The 23,011-nt window shown below is 43.1% G+C and overlaps 1 protein-coding gene across 4 annotated transcripts in view; it reads left to right on the top strand.

Annotated features, from left to right (window-relative positions):
• The window catches only part of st3gal5 (ST3 beta-galactoside alpha-2,3-sialyltransferase 5), an 86,801-nt gene that overhangs the window by 42,458 nt on the left and 21,332 nt on the right, over positions 1-23,011 (top strand). For all 4 annotated transcript variants that reach the window (XM_033034874.1, XM_033034881.1, XM_033034856.1 and 1 more), the window contains one exon: positions 6,538-6,881. In XM_033034874.1, coding sequence (XP_032890765.1) covers positions 6,538-6,881 — 344 coding nt within the window. The remainder of the gene's footprint in view (positions 1-6,537; positions 6,882-23,011) is intronic.

Here is a 23,011-nt window from a genome sequence, read left to right as displayed (position 1 = left end):
TCGGATAGCGAATTACTGGAATTTTACTGTTTTGTTGAAATGTTAGAATCACAGGTTTTCCGCAGGTTTATCAGATTTTATGGTTTGACATAGTCCCTTATTTTAGAAACATAGAAACATAGAAATTAGGTGCAGGAGTAGGCCATTCGGCCCTTCGAGCCTGCACCGCCATTCAATATGATCATGGCTGATCATCCAACTCAGTATCCCGTACCTGCCTTCTCTCCATACCCTCTGATCCCCTTAGCCACAAGGGCCACATCTAACTCCCTCTTAAATATAGCCAATGAACTGGCCTCGACTACCCTCTGTGGCAGAGAGTTCCAGAGATTCACCACTCTCTGTGTGAAAAAAGTTCTTCTCATCTCGGTTTTAAAGGATTTCCCCCTTATCCTTAAGCTGTGACCCCTTGTCCTGGACTTCCCCAACATCGGGAGCAATCTTCCTGCATCTAGCCTGTCCAACCCCTTAAGAATTTTATATGTTTCTATAAGATCCCCTCTCAATCTCCTAAATTCTAGAGAGTATAAACCAAGTCTATCCAGTCTTTCTTCATAAGACAGTCCTGACATCCCAGGAATCAGTCTGGTGAATCTTCTCTGCACTCCCTCTATGGCAATAATATCCTTCCTCAGATTTGGAGACCAAAACTGTACGCAATACTCCAGGTGTGGTCTCACCAAGACCCTGTACAACTGCAGTAGAACCTCCCTGCTCCTATACTCAAATCCTTTTGCTATGAAAGCTAACATACCATTCGCTTTCTTCACTGCCTGCTGCACCTGCATGCCTACTTTCAATGACTGGTGTACCATGACACCCAGGTCTCGCTGCATCTCCCCTTTTCCTAGTCGGCCACCATTTAGATAATAGTCTGCTTTCCTGTTTTTGCCACCAAAATGGATAACCTCACATTTATCCACATTATACTGCATCTGCCAAACATTTGCCCACTCACCCAGCCTATCCAAGTCACCTTGCAGTCTCCTAGCATCCTCCTCACAGCTAACACTGCCCCCCAGCTTAGTGTCATCCGCAAACTTGGAGATATTGCCTTCAATTCCCTCATCCAGATCATTAATATATATTGTAAATAGCTGGGGTCCCAGCACTGAGCCTTGCGGTACCCCACTAGTCACTGCCTGCCATTGTGAAAAGGACCCGTTTTCTCCTACGCTTTGCTTCCTGTTTGCCAGCCAGTTCTCTATCCACATCAATACTGAACCCCCAATGCCGTGTGCTTTAAGTTTGTATACAAATCTCTTATGTGGGACCTTGTCGAAAGCCTTCTGGAAGTCCAGATACACCACATCCACTGGTTCTCCCCTATCCACGCTACTAGTTACATCCTCGAAAAATTCTATAAGATTCGTCAGATTCGTAAATCCATGCTGACTTTGTCCAATGATTTCACCACTTTCCAAATGTGCTGTTATCCCATCTTTAATAACTGACTCTAGCAGTTTCCCCACTACCGATGTTAGACTAACTGGTCTGTAATTCCCCGTTTTCTCTCTCCCTCCCTTCTTAAAAAGTGGGGTTACATTAGCTACCCTCCAATCCTCAGGAACTACTCCAGAATCTAAAGAGTTTTGAAAGATTATCACTAATGCATCCACTATTTCTGGAGCTACTTCCTTAAGTACTCTGGGATGCAGCCTATCTGGCCCTGGGGATTTATCGGCCTTTAATCCATTCAATTTACCCAACACCACTTCCCGGCTAACCTGGATTTCACTCAATTCCTCCAACTCCTTTGACCCGCGGTCCCCTGCTATTTCCGGCAGTCTTCCTTAGTGACTATTTTGTACTTAGATTTGCTTTTTGGGCATATTGGGGCATGAACTTTGAATATAGTGGATAATAAATGAAGCCATTGTACGTATACTGTGGAGCAAGCAATCAAATGATTTAGCCAGTTACTCAGCTGAAATATCAAGAGGATCATTGTGTACGCTTTTGCAACGTCACATGACTTGAGAATTAAGGGACAGAAGTTTAGGGGTAACATGAGGGGGAACTTTTTACTCAGAGAGTGGTAGCTGTGTGGAATGAGCTTCCAGTGGAGGTGGTGGAGGCAGGTTCGATTTTATCATTTAAAAATAAATTGGATAGTTATATGGACGGGAAAGGAATGGAGGGTTATGGTCTGAGTGCAGGTAGATGGGACTAGGGGAGAATAAGTGTTCGGCACGGACTAGAAGGGCCGAGATGGCCTGTTTCCGTGCTGTAATTGTTATATGGTTATATATTTGATCTTGATATTCAAAATGTCTGGCCTGCTAAATGGAAAGTGTCATGGTAACTGACGTTATATTTAAATGTATCAAGTTCAAGTGAGTTTATTGTCATGTGTCCCTGTATAGGACAATGAAATTCTTGCTTTGCTTCAGCACACAGAACATAGTAGGCATTTACTACATAACAGATAAGTGTGTCCATATACCATAATATAAATATATACACACATGAATAAATAAACTGATAAAGTGCAAATAACAGAAAATGGGTTATTAATAATCAGAGTTTTGTCCGAGCCAGGTGGCTGATGGCTGTGGGGAAGTAGCTATTCCTGAACCTGGTTGTTGCAGTCTTCAGGCTCCTGTACCTTCTACCTGAAGGTAGCAGGGAGATGAGTGTGTGGCCAGGATGGTGTGAGTCTTTGATGATGCTGCCAGCCTTTTTGAGGCAGCGACTGCGATAAATCCCCTCGATGGAAGGAAGGTCAGAGCCGATGATGGACTGGGCAGTGTTTACTACTTTTTGTAGTCTTTTCCTCTCCAGGGCGCTCAAATTGCGGAACCAAGCCACGATACAACCGGTCAGCATGCTCTCTACTGTGCACCTGTAGAAGTTAGAGAGAGTCTTCCTTGACAAACCGACTCTTCGTAATCTTCTCAGGAAGTAGAGGCGCTGATGAACTTTCTTGATAATTGCATTAGTGTTCTCGGACCAGGAGAGATCTTCAGAGATGTGCACGCCCAGGAATTTGAAGCTCTTGCCCCTTTTCAACCATTGACCCGTTGATATAGATGGGGCTGTGGGTCCCCCTCCTACTCCTTCCAAAGTCCACAATCAGTTCCTTGGTTTTGCTGGTGTTGAGGGCCAGGTTATTGCGCTGGCACCATATGGACAGTTGCTCGATCTCTCTTCTGTACTCTGACTCATCCCCATCAGTGATACGTCCCACAACAGTGGTGTCGTCAGCGAACTTGATGATGGAGTTCGCACTGTAACCGGCTACGCAGTCATGAGTATAGAGTGAGTACAGCAGGGGGCTGAGCATGCAGCCTTGAGGTGCTCCCGTGCTGATTGTTATCGAGGCTGACACATTTCCACCAATACGAACAGACTGTGGTCTGTGAATGAGGAAGTCGAGGATCCAATTGCAGAGGGATGCACAGAGACCCAGTTCTGCGAGTTTGGTAACCAGCTTGGAGGGGATGATTGTGTTAAATGCCGAGCTGTAATCGATGAATAACAGCCTGACATATGAGTTTTTGTTGTCCAAGTGGTCCAGAGCGGAGTGGAGGGCCAGCGAGATCGCATCCACCGTTGATCTGTTGTGGCGGTAAGCGAACTGCAGTGGTTCCAGGTTTTTGTCGAGGTAGGAGTCGATTTGCTCCATGATCAACCTCTCAAAGCACTTCATCACCACCGGCGTTAGTGCCACTGGTCGATAGTCATTGAGGCAGATGCCCTCTTAAAGCAGGTGGGGACCTCAGACCTCAGAAGTGAGAGGTTGAAAATGTCCGTAGAAACTCCAGCCAGTTGGACCGCACAGGTTTTTAGAACACGACCGGGTATGCCATCAGGTCCAGGTGCTTTTCGGGAGTTCACCCCTCTGAAGGATTTTCTGACGTCGGCCTCTGTGACTGAGACTGAAATACCATCACAGCGAATGGGGGCTCGGGAAGGCACATCAGTATTCTCCCTATCAAAGCGTGCGTAAAATGCATTGAGCTCGTCAGGGAGTGATGTTTCGCCGACATTCGAGCTGCCGCCGACATTTCGCCTGGTAGGAGGTGATTGCTTTCAGGCCCCGCCACAGCTGCCGAACATCTGTCTCATCCTCCAGTTTGGAGCAGAAGTCCCTTTTGGCCTTTTTGATGGCCTTACCAAGGTCGTATCTGGTCTTCATGTAGGCCACTGTATCATCGGAAGTGAATGCCCTGTGTCTGGACTTCAGAAGAGTGCGGATCTCAAAGTTCATCCAAGGTTCATCATATCACGTGTTACTATGACTCAGAAGTGTCAGTCGACACATGTTTCCAGGATGTAATGTAATGGAAGACGAATAAAACAAAGCGATTAACGTTCAGTGTCCTTGAAGCGCGTTTATTACTTTCGGATCAAGGTGAGGATCTGACATTGGCAACAAGGATGAACTAGTAATTGTTTAGTTCAACTTTTGAAGCAGATACATTTAACAAAGCAGCCGGAATTAGAAGTTTGAATACATTTGACCCGAATGGGGAGGCAAGTGTTGTGAGTGCAAGGTTTGAGGCATGGCTAGAGGAATTTGACTCCTACGTAGATAGCTTAGGTTTGCTTGTTGAAGGGAGTAACGCTGATGCAGCTCACACGACGGAGAGCATTGTTATTGTACAGTGCTCGAGCTTCAGTTCGGGAGACTTTCAAAACATTTCTAGCGACGGGAGGAAAAGCAGATTATGCAATGGCTGTTGCTGCTTTGAAGAAGCATAATATGGTGCAAACAAATGCTACATCATTAGGTCTTTATTCTCTGGAGCGCAGAAGGTTAAGGGGGGACTTGATAGAGAGGGATAGACAGAGTTGACGTGGACAAGCTTTTCCCATTGAGAGTAGGGAAGATTCACACAAGAGGACATTACTTCAGAATTAAGGGACAGAAGTTTAGGGGTAACATGAGGGGGAACTTCTTTACTCAGAGAGTGGTAGCTGTGTGGAATGAGCTTCCAGTGGAAGTGGTGGAGGCAGGTTCGATTTTATCATTTAAAAATAAATTGGATAGGTATATGGATGGGAAAGGAATGGAGGGTTATGGTCTGAGTGCAGGTAGATGGGACTAGGTGAAAATAATTGTTCGGCACGGACTTGTAGGGCCGAGATGGCCTGTTTCCGTGCTGTAATTGTTATATGGTTATATATGGTTATCATGTATTCCGGCAATCAACACAGAGGGGGGGAGGAAAGCATTGCTCAGTTTGTCACAAGATTGCGTCAAGTTTCTGAGGACTACAACTATAGAGCTGAGTTGGAGAATCAAATCGGGGATCAGGTTGTACAAAGTCGCAAATCAAATGGATTAAGACGGAAGTTGTTGGAGAAAGGGCTAACGCTAATATTAGGGGTAACACTGAAAATTGTCTGTTCATTTGAAGCTGTAGAAACCCAGTTTCAGACCATGAAATTGGATGGAGGAAGCAAGCTGACATCTACTGGCACTCGCAAGGGTCATGGACATGGTAAGGGTCATTCCAAAGCTGAAGATGGCTGAGTGGTGGCTAAATTAGGAAAAGGAGATTGTGGAAAAAGATGCAAGGGATGACAGAAACGGTATAGGTAAATACAAGCCTGGCCTCATCAATTGTGCTGCTATGCAGATGATCGACAGCATCAAGTACCGAGGCATCCATATCACAGTCACATCAAGATCATGATGTAATTCTTGATAATCATCATCACTGTACGATATCACTTTGTAGGAGGAAATATTGTGTTTAACCTGTACCCCAAGTCTGGCTTTTACATTGGGCTCAGTTGCCCTATTAATTATAGCTCGGAGAGAAACAGACACATAATATAACATGTCATAGGGCAGTGATAAGTTTCTCGATCAAGTCAGTTTATTCAAGGCATGCACTGTATGCACAAGTATGCACTGGGAAAAACTCATAGTGAACCCAAAGTGTTTCAAAAATTCAGGCACCCACCAAATTTTTATATCCCCATGACACAATGGCAACCTATCGTATCTTTTGCCCCAAATTCCTGGAGTTGCTGCTATGTACTCTTATACTTAACTACCTCATTTGATCATTCTGTTATTATACTTTCATATTATTATATTATTTTATGCACGTTCTTCCACTAATTTGTTGTTTTGCACTTGTTCTATTTATTGTTTTTATCATTACTACATGTGTACTGTTCTCTTTGAGCATCATGTAAATTTCATTGCACACTGGTGTAAATGACAATAAACTAATCTAATGATAACATGAGGGAGGTAATTACAGTCAAGGTAAGACATGCTTGAGAATAGGAATGAAATATAAAAGAGCAGTTCTGCAGAGCTGAATGTGTTTAGTGGTTTCTTGTAAATTCCAGATCAGGTCTTGCAGAAATTCTCTGTGATTCTGTTCTTGCAGAAGAAAATGTCAATCAAACTTGTATTCATGGAACAAAATAAATCTATGTAGATATATCTATTAAAGCAACTTAAGCAATGCCCTAGTTAAAGTATTGGAAATATCAAAAATAAAATCTCATTATTATTGTGGTCTATACTGTCGAACATGCATAGTAATTATGTGTTTGATTTTTTATCAGAGTGCCCAGAAATATGCTGAAAAAATATTGGAACAAAAATGTCGGCAGTCTTTTGTTCAGCAGCAGATGGCGATTTTGTTTCCACACAAATATGACCGTGACCTGCATCCTTTTCTGGCGAGAAGTTCCATTTTGCGTGATGATGTGTTCAAGTACAACACACCATTTGGATTTAAGAAGCACCAGAATTCCTTTAATCATCTCATTGACCTCATGCCCATGGTATCATTGCCAGAAGAACTTGAAAGAAATCCATGCAAGAGGTGTATTGTTTTAGGAAGCGGTGGAATACTACGGGGATTAGGCCTTGGACGCATTTTGGATAGATTTGATGTTGTAATCAGGTATAGAATATCATGTATTTAAGAGAGCACTAGTCATTTGCTTATGAAGTTTTTAAAATGATTTTGCTTTCATTTCAATGTGCTTGTGCAAATGTAACAATACAAACATTTCTTAATGTAATGAAGTGTAATTCAGAGTTATTTCATAGGGATGGCTGTATCTGTTTAGCTTTATTCCTACACAGTCATGTGATTCTAAATATAGACAGTGTCATCTCAGAAAGTGGCTAATATTAGGTAGTTTTCCTATGGTGAAATTAAGTAATGTGTTTTCTATCTAAAGTTTTTGTGCAGCATTTCAGTTTGGAGATTTGATCGCAAACCACAACAAAATTAGGTCCCCATTCTTGTGCAATTTTGTTCAATGTTATATCGCCGTATGAACAATATGATTGCTAATATTGTAGTTGGCATGCAACATGTGCCATTAATAAGAGTATTTTGCTCACCAGCAACACTGAAGGAATGCTTTGATAAAGTGCTGTGTATTTGATCCAATATGCATTATGGGTTATTCTTAATGGAACCATTTTTAAAAAGCAGAATGAAATTCCATATCTTGAAAAAAGGAACTGCAGATGCTGATTTACAGAAAAAGATGCACAATGCTGAAGTAACTCAGTGGGTGCGGCAGCTTCTTTAGAGAACATGGATAGTGACGTTTTAAGTTGGGGCCTTTCTTCAGTCTGATAGTGTTGGGGGATATGGGGAGGGGAAAGCCAGGAATAAAGGAGGGGAAAGCCAGGCAAGTAATAGGTGAGGGGAGTTTTTGATAAGCAAATGGTTGGACAAAGGCCAGAGATTAAAAGACAAAGTGAACCAAAAGGATTGAAGGCTTGCAAATTGTGAAGCTGGAGGAAGGGCCTGTTTCCGCGCTGTATCTCAAAACTTAACTAAACATTGCCAGAGTGAGGCCACATGCAAATTGAAGGAACAGAACCTCCTATTCTGCTTGGGTAGGTTACAACCTAACAATAATGACATTGAATTCTCCAATTGTAAGTAAGTCCCCCACCCCTTCTTTCTCCCTCCTCCCTGCCCCCACCTCCCTCTTGCCCAAACTGGACCTCTTGCCTGTTTCTTCCCCTCCTCTCTCCTGCAGTTTTCTTTTCTCACCCACCCCTTCCCCCAACCACCACAAGCAGTCCCAACCAGAAAAGTCACGTCCATATTCTCGAGAGGTGCTGTTTGACCTGCTGAGTTACTCCAGCACTTTGTGAAATTTTAAGGATCTATAATCACTTGGCTGGCTTGGAGGTGGAGCAGAGCTTGTGTTGCACAGGCTAGAGAATGGAGGGGAAATTTTAATTATATTTTGTGGAAAATAGGGAGGTTTTGATTGTGGTCCTACTTAGTCTTTAGTACCACCAGGAATGGGAAGAAGGAACATGCTGAGATCTATTTGGAGAGTCCATTTACAGCTATGGGGGTGGCTAACAAGTGGGGGACTTTCACAAGTAAGTTAACAAGATTAAAGGGGCGACGTGTTCCTGTTAAGCTTAAGGCCGAGGATGGCCGATTTAAAGAACCCTGGTTGAAGAGAGATGTTTGGAAAAATGAGACGTTAGATTTAGGCTGCTGGGATCAACTGAATCCCACGTATAAGAAATGTAGGGGTATGTTTTTAAAAGGCAATTGGGAGGGTAAAAGGACATAGAATGGATCTGGAAGGCAAAGTAAAGGAAAATCCCAGGAGATTTCACAGGTATATTAAGAGTAAATGGTGGCTAGGGAGAAAATAGGCCCCCATAAGCATCAGCATGACAGTATTTGTGTAGACCCACAAGAGATGGGGGAGACATTAAATTAATACCACTCATCCATTTTTGCTGAAGGGACTATCATCAAAGCTAAGGAATTGAGGCATAGGAGTTGTGATGCCTTAGATCATTACCAAAGGTGAAGTATTGGTGGTCTTAAAGCACATTTTCAGCAAGTATACCCTCAAACCTTGTGAGATGTGAGGGATGATATTGCGGAGGTCTTACAGAGATTATTGTATCATCTTCAACAACAGGTGAAGTTGCAGAAGATTGGCTAATGTACTGTTATTTTAAAAGGGCAGCAAGGACAAGAGCTGGTGAGCCTGACATCAATGGAGGGGATTCTTAGGGATAGGATCTACCAGCAATTTGATAAGTATGTCCTGATTAGGGATAGTCAGCCTGGCTTTATGTGTTGGGGAAATTGTGTCTCACAAATCAGATCATGTTATTTGAAGAGGTCACCAAAAGGATTGATGAGGGCAGAGTAGTGGACATTGTCTATATGGACTTTAGCAAGGCCTTTGACGAGTTTCTGCATGATAGGTTTGTCTGGAAGGTTGGATCACATGCAATCCAAGCTAGCTGATTGGATTCAAAATTGGTGCGGAGCAAGGAGTCATGGAGATTTGTTTTTCTGATGAGGTCTTTGACCAGTGAAGTGTCTCATGGTCCAGTTTTGGGCAGGTTATCTTAAATGAACAACAAGATCTGGATCATTTGGGAAGGTGAATCAAGGAGTTGCAAGTGGAATTTAATTCCAAGTGTGAGATGTTGCAGTTTGGTATGTCAATCCAAGGCAGGACCTTTAGGCCATGGGCCGAGCGTCGAAAACGTGTCCAGAATTTAACTTTCGCGACCCATGTCTAGTATCTACTTGAAATTTGGCACAGATTTAGATAAAATATAATTGAGAAGGAATTCATAACTCGTCAGTGGCAAAAGTTGCACACTAATTAATGAAGCTAATTAGAAAATTAGATCGAAAAGTTAAGCGCCATCTAGTGCTCAATGCTCATATTACTCTATAGGGAGTCTAATTCCATGTGTGTGTGTGTGTTTTTATGTATATACACACACACACACACGTGTATGTGTATATATATATATACACACACACATATATATATATATATACACACACACAAAAACATATATATGACTGGAGTTATATATAATTATATAACAATGATATAATGAATATAATTGTGAGTCTGACTGGAGGTGTAAATTGAATGAGACTGCTGCAGAGGTCCCGGGTTCCACCGGCTCCTGAACCCGACTAATTAATGGGTGAGACTCCTGTGCGTTCCCCCGTTTACTGAACCCCACTGACTGCCAGGTGCAGAGTTGGGGTACGGCCATAGTGGGATTGTGGCACTGGGGGAGGCAGCTCTCATCTTCCACTGAGAGGAAAATGCCTAACTCAAACCCTTACTTGCCCCCCCCCGTTCCAGTGCTGCCCGCTTTGGGACCGGCTGCGGGCTCCGTACGCGTGGCCGCTCAGCACGTCCACCTCGGCCAGCATGCCCTTCCGGATCATCAGCAGCAGCCCACCCGACGCCCCGATTACACTGAATGTCAACATGGTGGGCAGCAGCACTGCCTTACATGCCGCCCGGGCCGCCTTCAGCATAGCGCCGGCTCCATCAGTCCGCCAGCTCACTCGCTGCAACACTGGCCGGCCGACAGCCTGACCAAGCTCTCACTGCACCCACCAGCCCGCCGAAAGCCCAACTGACCCCTCATTGCACCCACCGGCGGGCCGACAGCCCGATCAACTCTTCACAGTTGCCGTCGACCGACAGCCCGACCGACTGACTGACCCTAATCCTAACCACTCAGTTTCCAATAACCAACCTGATCTCCCGGCGGCTCAGCACTTCAACTCGCCCTCCCATTCCAAATCCGAATTTCTGTCCTGGGCCTCCTCCATGGCCAGAGTGAGTCCCACCGCAAATTGGAGGAGCAGCACGTTTTTCGCTTGGGTAGTTTACATCCCAGCGGTATGAACATGGACCTCCAATTTCTGGTAGTCCTTGCTTTCTCCCTCCTTCGCCTCCTCTTCCCAGCTCTCCCACAGCCTGTCTCCGCCTCTTCCTTTCTTTTTTCCGCCCCCCCCCGACATTAGTCAGAAGAAGGGTCTCGACCCGAAACGTCGCCTATTCCTTCACTCCATAGATGCTGCCTCACTCGTTGAGTTTCTCCAGCGTTTTTGTCTACCTTCGATTTTTCCAGCACCTGCAGTTCTTTTTTCTACATTTTTATTTAACAGTTCACATCATAACTTTAGAAACATAGAAAATGGGTGCAGGAGGAGGCCATTCGGCCCTTCGAGCCAGCACCACCATTCATTGTGATCATGGCTGATCGTCCCTAATCAATAACCCACGCCTGCCTTCTCCCCATATCCCTTGATTCCACTAGCCCCTAGAGCTCTATCTTACTCTCTCTTAAATCCATCCAGTGATTTGGCCTCCAATGCCCTCTATATAGAGGCTGCCGGCTGTGGTCGGCTCAGCTTAGCTGCAGCAGCATATAGTGTATGCTTTATTTTTCCACAATTCCACAAATTCACAACTCTCTGGGTGAAAAAGTTTTTTCTCACCTCAGTCTTAAATGGCCTCCCCTTTATTCTAAGACTGGCCCTGGTTCTGAACTCGCCCAACATTGGAAACATTTTTCCTGCATCTAGCTTGTCCAGTCCTTTTGTAATTGTATATGTTTCTATAGGTTACCCCCTCATCCTTCTAAACTCCAGTGAATACAAGTCTAGTCTTTTCAATCTTTCCTCATATGACAGTCCCGCCATATAACCATATAACCATATAACAATTACAGCACGGAAACAGGCCATCTCGGCCCTACAAGTCCGTGCCGAACAACTTTTTTCCCTTAGTCCCACCTGCCTGCACTCATACCATAACCCTCCATTCCCTTCTCATCCATATGCCTATCCAATTTATTTTTAAATGATACCAACGAACCTGCCGCCACCACTTCCACTGGAAGCTCATTCCACACCGCTACCACTCTCTGAGTAAAGAAGTTCCCCCTCATGTTACCCCTAAACTTCTGTCCCTTAATTCTGAAGTCATGTCCTCTTGTTTGAATCTTCCCTATTCTCAAAGGGAAAAGCTTGATCACGTCAACTCTGTCTATCCCTCTCATCATTTTAAAGACCTCTATCAAATGCCATCCCAGGGATCAATCTCGAGAATCTACGCTGAACTGAACTGAACTTTATTTATGGAGCACTTTAAAAAAAAAAACATTGTTGCAACAGTGCTGTACATGACTAATCATAAGCATAAAACAAAACAATAAAAACATTAAAAGACAGTAAAAACAATAAAAAAACTATAGAAACACTAAAACAGGAGCAAAGTCTCATGCAGGGTCGAAAGCCAAGGAATAGAAAAGGGTTTTAAGACTAGTTTTGAAAATGGACAGTGAAGGGGCCTGTCTAATGTGCAAACGTAGAGTGTTCCATAATGTCTGAGCAGCAACAGAGAAGGCTCTATCCCCTCTGAACTTCCGCTTAGACCTCGGTACCTCCAGGAGCAGCTGATCAGCTGACCTGACGCTGCACTGCTTCAATCACAAGGATGTCCTTCCTCAAATTAGGAGACCAAAACTGTACACAATACCCCAGATGTGGTCTTACCGGAGCCCTATACAACTGCAGAAGAACCTCTTTACTCCTATACTGAAATCCTCTTGTTATGAAGGCCAACATTCCAAACATAAATCAGTTGTAAAACAAAATTATCAGCAAGGTTAGCTTTACCTTTATTCCTTCGAAACCTTGCTATTGTTTTGATGTTATTAGGAGGCAACCATGATTCCCGAGTGCTCGCTGCCCCGCTAGCATGAAACAAAGCGCGATTGGTCAATTGGCGTCCGACTCAATGTCAAACGTGCTTTGATTGGACAATTACAACTCGGAAAATTGGAGGTTTTACTCATATTTAAAAAATATGTGCAGGTTTTATTCTTGACTAGTTTCAGGTATGATTTCTATAATATTTTTACACAATATGTTATAATTACAGATAGATACGTGATTTGGGTCACAAAATGAAACGAAAAAGCACCTCGGCCCATGGTTTACGGTGAATGTTGCAAAACAGATATCTGTGAACTCAGGTGCATGATTCCTTAAAGTGGCGAGTTTAACGGACTGGGTGGTAAAAAGGGCTTTTGGAACGATTGTATTGATTGTGAAGAGAATTAGCTCAAAAGCCAGGATATCATGATGCAGCTGTACAAGTCGTTGGTGAGGCCATAATCAATACTGTGCAGTTCTGGTCTTCCAGCTACAGGAAAGATGCCATTAAGATGGAAAGGGTACAAAAGAGATTCAGCAGGGTTTGCGGGCTTGATTTATCGGTAGAGGTTGGATAGACTGAGTTTTTTCTTTGGAGCCTGGGAGGCTGAAACTCTAAATACCAAGAGTAGCAAGTAGTTAATACATTTTAAAGTAGACTTGTGCCTGCTGTTGTAAGTATGATCAAATTGCAGACTGGGGACAGAAGAATCAGTTAATACTGATATCAGCAAAAGTGGTGGAGGCTCTCTATTTAATATTCAGAGTTGTGAGTCTGTGGAATTCTCTGCCTCAGAGGGCGGTGGAGGCCGGTTCTCTGGATACTTTCAAGAGAGAGCTAGATAGGGCTCTTAAAGATAGTGGAGTCAGGGGATATGGGGAGAAGGCAGGAACAGGGTACTGATCATTGGGGATGATCAGCCATGATCACATTGAGTGGCAGTGCTGGCTCGAAGGGCTGAATGCCCTACTCCTGCACCTATTGTCTATTGTGTATTGAAAGTGGAAAGTAATATCAACATGGATTTAACCATATAGCTGTTCTTATGGGGAACTATGTCAACTGTATTTGTGAAGCATTAAGGAATCAATATATTATCTCTTTCCTCACAATAGAAAGGGACTCCTTGTGCTGGACTTGCATGTGGTATGGGTGACTATGTATATTGGTCTGCAGAAGTCCATTTTTCTGTAGTCTGCATGAACATTTACAGTAAGCATTTTGCAAGGCCCTACATGACTGGAACAAAAGGAAAGCCCTGTGGGACCCAAATCAAACTGGAAAATTTGATTCCAAATTGTCTCGGTGGTAGGAGGGATGGGGTGATAGTCAAGGGTGTGAGCTAAGGTGTACTAGGTGTACACCTAGGTAAGGTGTAAGGGATTGTTTAGTTTAATATTATCACATGTACCGAGTGTGAAAAGCCTTTGTGTGCTATCCAGTCAAAGACAGTACAAATACAATCAAACTGTGAACAGTGCACTGACAGTATTGGTGCTGGGAACCTTGCTATATATTAATTTGAAACTAGAAATGCGAGTAAATTTCAATTTAATAAATGTGCACAACAACAACATTTTAGCTCCTGTTGATAATAGGCAGAACAATGGCAAATCTAATCTAATTCTGATAATTATGATGCATTTTGGAGGGCTGAAATGGTAGAGGTAAAGGTGGAGCCCAACGCAGTGCTGAGAAAGAGAGGGACTTTGGTGATTTAATCAATATGGGTGGGGGGAAGGAGGTGAAGAAGGCAAAAGGATTACTTGCCTTCTTTAACTGGCCATAAGAATATAGGCACAGGATGGTTATGGTACAACTCTATAAAATGTTGTTTAGGCCACTGTGACATTCTTGTCACCACGTGATAGAAAAAACATGATTGCACTGGGCGGCATGTAGAGGAGATTCACCAGAATATTGCCAGGAGTGGAAAATGTCACTTACGAGGAGAGACTAAATTGAGTTTGAATTGATATTATTATTATTGTCACGTATATCAAGGTACAGTGAAAAGCTTTTGTCTGCGGGCTAGCCTGTGAAACTCATACAGTACAAGACTGCAATCGTCATACAAAGGTACTAAAGGTAGTGGGAAGAGAAAGACACCAGAGTGCTGAATATAGTGTTACAGTATTCTATCATACAGTTACAGAGAAAATGTTCAAGGTTTGCAATGAGGTAAATTGGAAGATCGGGACTGCATCCTATCTCATGGGGGGAGGCAGTTCAGTAGTCTGATAACCGGGAAGAAGCTGTTCCTGAATCTGGTGGCACATGCTTTCAAGTTTTTGTATCTTCTGTCTGATGGGAGAGGGGAGAAGAGCGGTTAACCGGGGTGAAAAAAGTATTCGATTCTGCTGAAGATAGACACAAAATGCTGGAGTAACTCAGTGGGACAGGCAGGATCTCTGGATAGAAGGAAGGGGAGACGTTTTGTGTCGAGACCTTTCTGCTGGTTGCTTTCAGAAAACAGCCTGAAGTGTAGATTGAGTCAATGGTGGGAGGCTGGTCTGCGTCCACAACTGGACTACATCCACAACTGCAATTTTTTATGGCCTTCGGCTGAGCTGTTGCCAAACCAAGCAGTGATGCATCCTGACAGTATGCTTTACACAGTGCATCTGTAGAAATTGGTAAGAGTTGGATTTCCTTAGTGGATGTTTCTGAGGGGGGAGGGGGGAGGTCCGACGAGATACAAATTTGTGAGGGGCAAAGGTAGGGTTGAGAACATTAAATTATTTTCCATAACAGAGTTGTTTAAAAGCAGAGTATAAAGCTAGGGTTAGAGGTTTAGATGGGATCTGATGGGGGAAAAAAATCACCAGAGTGTGATTGGAATATAGAACGTAGAGCTCAGGGGCTTGGTAAGACAGATATTCTAAACATTTATGCACCTAAACAACACTTGAATTGCCAAAATGTAGGAAAGTGTGGGTAGCTGGTTGGAGAAGGGTAACTGTTGTTAATGGGCAGTGTGAGAAAATAGGTCACAGAGAAATAAGTAGGGGTCAGTGAGTCAAAAGATCTCATCCTATATTGCGAGGAAAGATAAAAAAAATATGGTACAAAAACAAAATGCTGGAAATACTTGCAGGTCAGACTACATCTGCACGAAGAGAAACTGTCAGTTGAATACAGAGATTGGTGAGGACCTCTTTGTTCTGTCCCAGAGGTGAGAGCAGATTAATAGGAAAAGGATTGGGTATGGTCAAGGACTTTGTTAATAATGCTAGAGGGAAAGACGTTGGGAGGCATCTGTACAGAGAGTCTGGTTATTGGTGCAAATATGACATGGCCGAAGTGCTGCAGTGCTCCTACATGCAGTGCAAGACTTGTCCTTTTACCCTTTCCAAAGTATCCAGGGACCCAAGCAATCTTTCTAGGTGAAGCAACGATTTGCGCACATATTTCAATCCAGTGCACTAGATTTGGTATTCATAATGTGGTCTCTTCCATATTGGAGGAACCAAACTCAGCAGACTGAGTGAGCGCCTTGTGGAATACCTGTGTTCAGTCCACAGGACAATCTCTGGTGTGACCTATCCATGGCCTCATGTGCTGTCACAATGAGGTCCAACACAATCATCTCACTGCCTCATTGCATTCTTCTGAACTTGATATTGAATTCTATAACTTCAGGAAACTTGATTTCTTGCTTTGCATCAGTCATCCATCCCCCCCTCCCACCCCTTCATTTAATTTTCTCTCTGGAAATCGAGGAGGATATGCCCAGCCTGATTTGCCAGGATTGTTTTATGCTGCATTTCACAACCTCCGCATTCTTATGACTTGGTTCTTTTGTCTGTGTTCTCACCCCCATGCACACGTTGACCAGATAGCATTGTTTACAGTTTATCCCCATGGTCACCTGGATTTTACCCAATCAACACCAGTTCCCTCCCCCACCTTTCCAGCTACTTTACTAGCTGCTTTCATCTTTTCAATCCTGATGAAGGGTTTCTGGCTGAAATGTTGATTCCATTTCTCTTCCCACTAGTGCAGACTGACCCACTGAGTTTGTCCAGCATTTTATATTGTTTTAGATTTCCAGTATCTTTTTGGGGGGATTTTTTTCATGAAAAACAAAGTTAAGGACCAATGTTTTCAATTAAAATACAGAGCTTTTAATAATGAGAGGAGATGAGGAAGAATTTCTATAGTCAGAGGGTTGTGAATCTGTGGAGGCCACATCAAATATTTTTTTGCAGTGGAGATTAACAGTGAGAAGGCATTGGATTGAGAGGGAGAGATAAATCAGCCATGCCTAAATGCGGAGTAGATTTGATGGCCTAATTTTGCTCCTATAATTTATGAACATAATGTATTCTTAAGTTAGCCATGCCTAAATTGACAAATAGCCGAATAGTTGTGAATATATGGTGCAATAAATTGTGTAGAGGATGGATTTAAATTTACGAAAGACTATGGGAAGACGGAGCTATTCCACAGGTACTGGCTCCACTAAATCTGGGTAGTCCCAATGTCCTGGCATAGTGGATAACTTTTTTTTAATGTTTAAAGTGTTGGTGGGGCTTGTCTACTTAAAGGGAAAGGTAATTTCCTTAAAGTAGCACATATGATGAGCAGAGTATGGAAGGAGTATAGTGAATTTAATATAATAATTGAATGTTCAAATCAAGGCAAATTGCTAAATATGTAGGAAGGAACTGCAGATACTCGTTTATACCGAAGATTAGAGATAATATATATAAGCATCTGGATAAACGGTCTGATTAGGAACAGTCAACATGGATTTGTGCCTGGAAGGTCATGTTTGACTAATCTTCTTGAATTTTTTGAAGAGGTTACTCGGGAAATTGATGAGGGTAAAGCAGTGGATGTTGTATATATGGACTTCAGTAAGGCCTTTGACAAGGTTCCTCATGGAAGGTTGGTTAAGAAGGTTCAATGGTTGGGTATTAATGGTGGAGTAGCAAGATGGATTCAACAGTGGCTGAATGGGAGATGCCAGAGAGTAATGGTGGATGGTTGTTTGTCAGGTTGGAGGCCAGTGACTAGTGGGGTGCCACAGGGATCTGTGTTGGGTCCACTGTTGTTTGTCATGTACATCAATGATCTGGATGATGGTGTGGTAAATTGGATTAGTAAGTATGCAGATGATACTAAGATAGGTGGGGTTGTGGATAATGAAGTAGATTTTCAAAGTCTACAGAGAGATTTATGCCAGTTGGAAGAGTGGGCTGAAAGATGGCAGATGGAGTTTAATGCTGATAAATGTGAGGTGCTACATCTTGGCAGGACAAATCAAAATAGGACGTACATGGTAAATGGCAGGGAATTGAAGAATGCAGGTGAACAGAGGGATCTGGGAGTAACTGTGCACAGTTCCCTGAAAGTAGAATCTCATGTAGATAGGGTGGTAAAGAAAGCTTTTGGTGTGCTGGCCTTTATAAATCAGAGCATTGAGTATAGAAGTTGGGATGTAATGTTAAAATTGTACAAGGCATTGGTGAGGCCAATTCTGGAGTATGGTGTACAATTTTGGTCGCCTAATTATAGGAAGGATGTCAACAAAATAGAGAGAGTACACAGGAGATTTACTAGAATGTTGCCTGGGTTTCAGCAACTAAGTTACAGAGAAAGGTTGAACAAGTTAGGGCTTTATTCTTTGGAGTGCAGAAGGTTAAGGGGGGACTTGATAGAAACATAGAAATTAGGTGCAGGAGTAGGCCATTCGGCCCTTCGCGCCTGCACCGCCATTCAATATGATCATGGCTGATCATCCACTCAGTATCCCGTACCTGCCTTCGCTCCATACCCTCTGATCCCCTTAGCCACAAGGGCCACATCTAACTCCCTCTTAAATATAGCCAATGAACTGGCCTCGACTACCCTCTGTGGCAGGGAGTTCCAGAGATTCACCACTCTCTGTGTGAAAAAAGTTCTTCTCATCTCGGTTTTAAAGGATTTCCCCCTTAACCTTAAACTGTGACCCCTTGTCCTGGACTTCCCCAACATCGGGAGCAATCTTCCTGCATCTAGCCTGTCCAACCCCTTAAGAATTTTGTAACTTTCTATAAGATCCCCTCTCAATCTCCTAAATTCTAGAGAGTATAAACCAAGTCTATCCAGTCTTTCATCATAAGACAGTCCTGACATCCCAGGAATCAGTCTGGTGACCCTTCTCTGCACTCCCTCTATGGCAATAATGTCCTTCGTCAGATTTGTAGACCAAAACTGTACGCAATACTCCAGGTGTGGTCTCACCAAGACCCTGTACAACTGCAGTAGAACCTCCCTGCTCCTATACTCAAATCCTTTTGCTATGAAAGCTAACATACCATTCGCTTTCTTCACTGCCTGCTGCACCTGCATGCCCACTTTCAATGACTGGTGTACCATGACACCCAGGTCTCGCTGCATCTCCCCTTTTCCTAGTCTGCCACCATTTAGATAATAGTCTGCTTTCCTGTTTTTGCCACCAAAATGGATAACCTCACATTTATCCACATTATACTGCATCTGCCAAACATTTGCCCACTCACCCAGCCTATCCAAGTCACCTTGCAGTCTCCTAGCATCCTCCTCACAGCTAACACTGCCCCCCAGCTTAGTGTCATCCGCAAACTTGGAGATATTGCCTTCAATTCCCTCATCCAGATCATTAATATATATTGTAAATAGCTGGGGTCCCAGCACTGAGCCTTGCGGTACCCCACTAGTCACTGCCTGCCATTGTGAAAAGGACCCGTTTACTCCTACTCTTTGCTTCCTGTTTGCCAGCCAGTTCTCTATCCACATCAATACTGAACCCCCAATGCCGTGTGCTTTAAGTTTGTAAACTAATCTCTTATGTGGCACCTTGTCGAAAGCCTTCTGGAAGTCCAGATACACCACATCCACTGGTTCTCCCCTATCCACGCTACTAGTTACATCCTCGAAAAATTCTATAAGATTCGTCAGACATGATTTACCTTTTGTAAATCCATGCTGACTTTGTCCAATGATTTCACCACTTTCCAAATGTGCTGCTATCCCATCTTTAATAACTGACTCTAGCAGTTTCCCCACTACCGATGTTAGACTAACTGGTCTGTAATTCCCCGTTTTCTCTCTCCCTCCCTTCTTAAAAAGTGGGGTTACGTTTGCTACCCGCCAATCCTCAGGAACTACTCCAGAATCTAAAGAGTTTTGAAAGATTATTACTAATGCATCCACTATTTCTGGAGCTACTTCCTTAAGTACTCTGGGATGCAGCCTATCTGGCCCTGGGGATTTATCGGCCTTTAATCCATTTAATTTACCCAACACCACTTCCCGGCTAACCTGGATTTCACTCAGTTCCTCCATATCATTTGACCCCCGGTCTCCTGCTATTTCCGGCAGATTATTTATGTCTTCCTTAGTGAAGACAGAATCAAAGTAGTTATTCAATTGGTCTGCCATGTCCTTGTTCCCCATGATCAATTCACCTGTTTCTGACTGCAAGGGACCTACATTTGTTTTAACTAATCTTTTTCTCTTCACATATCTATAAAAGCGTTTGCAGTCAGTTTTTATGTTCCCTGACAGTTTTTTTTAATAATCTATTTTCCCTTTCCTAATTAAGCCCTTTGTCCTCCTCTGCTGGACTCTGAATTACTCCCAGTCCTCTGGTAGGCTGCTTTTTCTGGCTAATTTGTACGCTTCATCTTTTGTTTTGATACTATCCCTGATTTCCCTTGGTATCCACGGATGCACTACCTTCCCTGATTTATTTTTTTGCCAAACTGGGATGAACAATTGTTGTAGTTCATCCATGCAGTCTTTAAATGCCTTCCATTGCATATCCACCGTCAACCCATTAAGAATCAATTGCCAGTCTATTTTGGCCAATTCACGTCTCATACCCTCAAAGTTACCTTTCTTTAAGTTCAGGACCCTTGTTTCTGAATTAACAATGTCACTCTCCATCCTAATGAAGAACTCAACCATATTATGGTCACTCTTCCCCAAGGGGCCACGCACAACAAGACTGCTAACTAACCCTTCCTCATTACTCAATACCCAATCTAGAATAGCCTGCTCTCTCGTTGGTTCCTCCACGTGTTGGTTTAGAAAACTATCCTGCATACATTCCAAGAAATCCTCTTCCTCAGCACCCTTGCCAATTTGATTCACCCAATCTATATGTAGATTGAAGTCACCTATTATAACTGTTATACCTTTGTTGCACGCATTTCTAATTCCCTGTTTGATGCCATCCCCAACTCCGCTACTACTGTTAGGTGGCCTGTACACAACTCCCACTAGCATTTTCTGCCCCTTAGTGTTTCGCAGCTCTACCCATATCGATTCCACATCCTCCAAGCTGATGTCCTTCCTTTCTATTGCGTTAATCTGCTCTCTAACCAGCAACGCTACCCCACCTCCTTTCCCTTTCTGTCTATCCCTCCTGAATATTGAATATCCCTGGATGTTCAGCTCCCAGCCTTGGTCACCCTGGAGCCATGTCTCCGTGATCCCAACTATATCATAGTCATTAATAGCTATCTGCACATAGAGGTCTTTAAAATGATGAGAGGGATAGACAGAGTTGACGTGGATAAGCTTTTCCCACTGAGAGTAGGGAAGATTCAAACAAGGGGACATGACTTGAGAATTAAGGGACTGAAGTTTAGGGGTAACATGAGGGGGAACTTCTTTACTCAGAGAGTGGTGGCTGTGTGGAATGAGCTTCCAGTGAAGGTGGTGGAGGCAGGTTCGTTTTTATCATTTAAAAATAAATTGGATAGTTATATGGACGGGAAAGGAATGGAGGGTTATGGTCTGAGCGCAGGTATATGGGACTAGGGGAGAATACGTGTTCGGCACGGACTAGAAGGGTCGAGATGGCCTGTTTCCGTGCTGTAATTGTTATATGGTTATAGACACAAAATGTTGGAGCAAACTTAGTGGATAGGGTCATTTTCTCCAGAGATGCTGCCTGACCTTTTGAGTTACTCCAGCATTTTGTGTCTATCTTTGAAAATTGCTGTATGTTTGGGGAAAGTTTCCTCGAAACAATGAGGGTATGGACTATTTTGGTTGTGAGGTGAGGTTAGATTAATTGTTAACCTCAAGCAAACAAATCTTCTGGAGCAAAGTTACATGGAGTTCAAGCATGATACAACTTACTCGGAAACGATGTTTTAGAAAAGAAGTTGACAGGAAAGATGGAATATTTAGTTTGATAGTAGTTAACAATGGATACACATTCAAAGGATATAATTTGGGAAGAAAAGTATTCTGTGGATTCAGAGAATATAAAGAGCAAACAGCAGATGTAAAATATTTTATATACTCGGTCATTATCAATCTGGGAGTGAGCTTGCAAAACTAAAACAAAATGCAAGAACTTCAGTAACTATGTAAAGAAAAACAACAAAAATAAATGTCATCCTTACAAGTGTGAAAAATGAGAAACCTTTTGTAAATCTTGCATCTGTCTTTGTAGAAGATTATATATGTTGCAGAAGCAGTGGAGAAGCTTTTTGTTGTGCACTATCCAGTCAGCATAAATCATGATGACTGGAGAGTGCACAATCATTACAATCATGTTGTCAACATTACACAGACACAGGATAAAGGGTATAATGTTAAGTGCAAGATAAAGTCCAGTAAAGAGCGACTAAAGATAGTTTCAAAGGTCTTCAATTACGTTGATGGGAGGTCAGGAACGCTCTAGTTGTTGAGAGGACAGTTCAGTTGCCTGATAATTGCTGGGAAGAAACTTTCCTTGAATTTGGAGGTGTGGGTTTTCAAACATCTATGCCCCGGCGCAGCGTGAAGTGTACGGGGAGTCAATGGAAGGGAGGTTTGTTTGCGTGATGGTCTGGGCTATGTTCACAAGTCTTCAATTCCTTGCGGCCATGGATGGAGATGTTCCCAAACCGTGCTGTAATGCATCCCAATTAAAATGCTTTTTATGGCGCAGTAGGTGATGGTTGTTGAGGACATGCCAAACTTCCTAAGCCTTCTAAGGAGGTAGTGGCATTGGTGTGCTTTCTTGGCCATTGCTTTGCTGTGGCTGGTCTTGGACAAATTTCTGGTGATATTTATTCCTAAGAACTTGAAGCTTTCAACCATTTCTTTGTTCTGCTATCAATGTGATTTGCCTTGCTGGAATTGAGGAAGTGGTTGTTATCTTGGCACCAGACGGCGAGGCTCTCGGTCTCCTTCCTGTACTCTGTCTCGTCATTATTTGGTAAACGGCCTGCTACGGTGGTGTCGTCTGCAAATTGGTATTTGGCTGCACATTCGTGAATGTATAAGTAGTGTAGAAGGGGGCTGAGAATGCATCCTCATGGGGCATCAGTGTCGAGGATTATCATAGAGGATGATTCTACCTTCACTGAGTGTGGTCTGTTGGTCAGGAAGTCGAGGATCCAGTTGCAGAGATGAGTGCTGACTTCAAGTTCCATGACTTTGGAGATTAGCTTGGATGGGATAATGATATTGAAAGCAGAGCCGTAGTCTATGAATTGGAGTCTGATGTAGGTGTCTTTCTATGCCAGGTGAGATGAGTGTATGGCCAGGCAGATGACATCGGCCG

Source organism: Amblyraja radiata, chromosome 1, assembly GCF_010909765.2.
Source record: "Amblyraja radiata isolate CabotCenter1 chromosome 1, sAmbRad1.1.pri, whole genome shotgun sequence".
NCBI lineage: Eukaryota > Metazoa > Chordata > Chondrichthyes > Rajiformes > Rajidae > Amblyraja > Amblyraja radiata.
The sequence above is the reverse complement of the archived record's forward strand: the minus strand, read 5'-3'. Positions and strand labels throughout refer to the sequence as shown.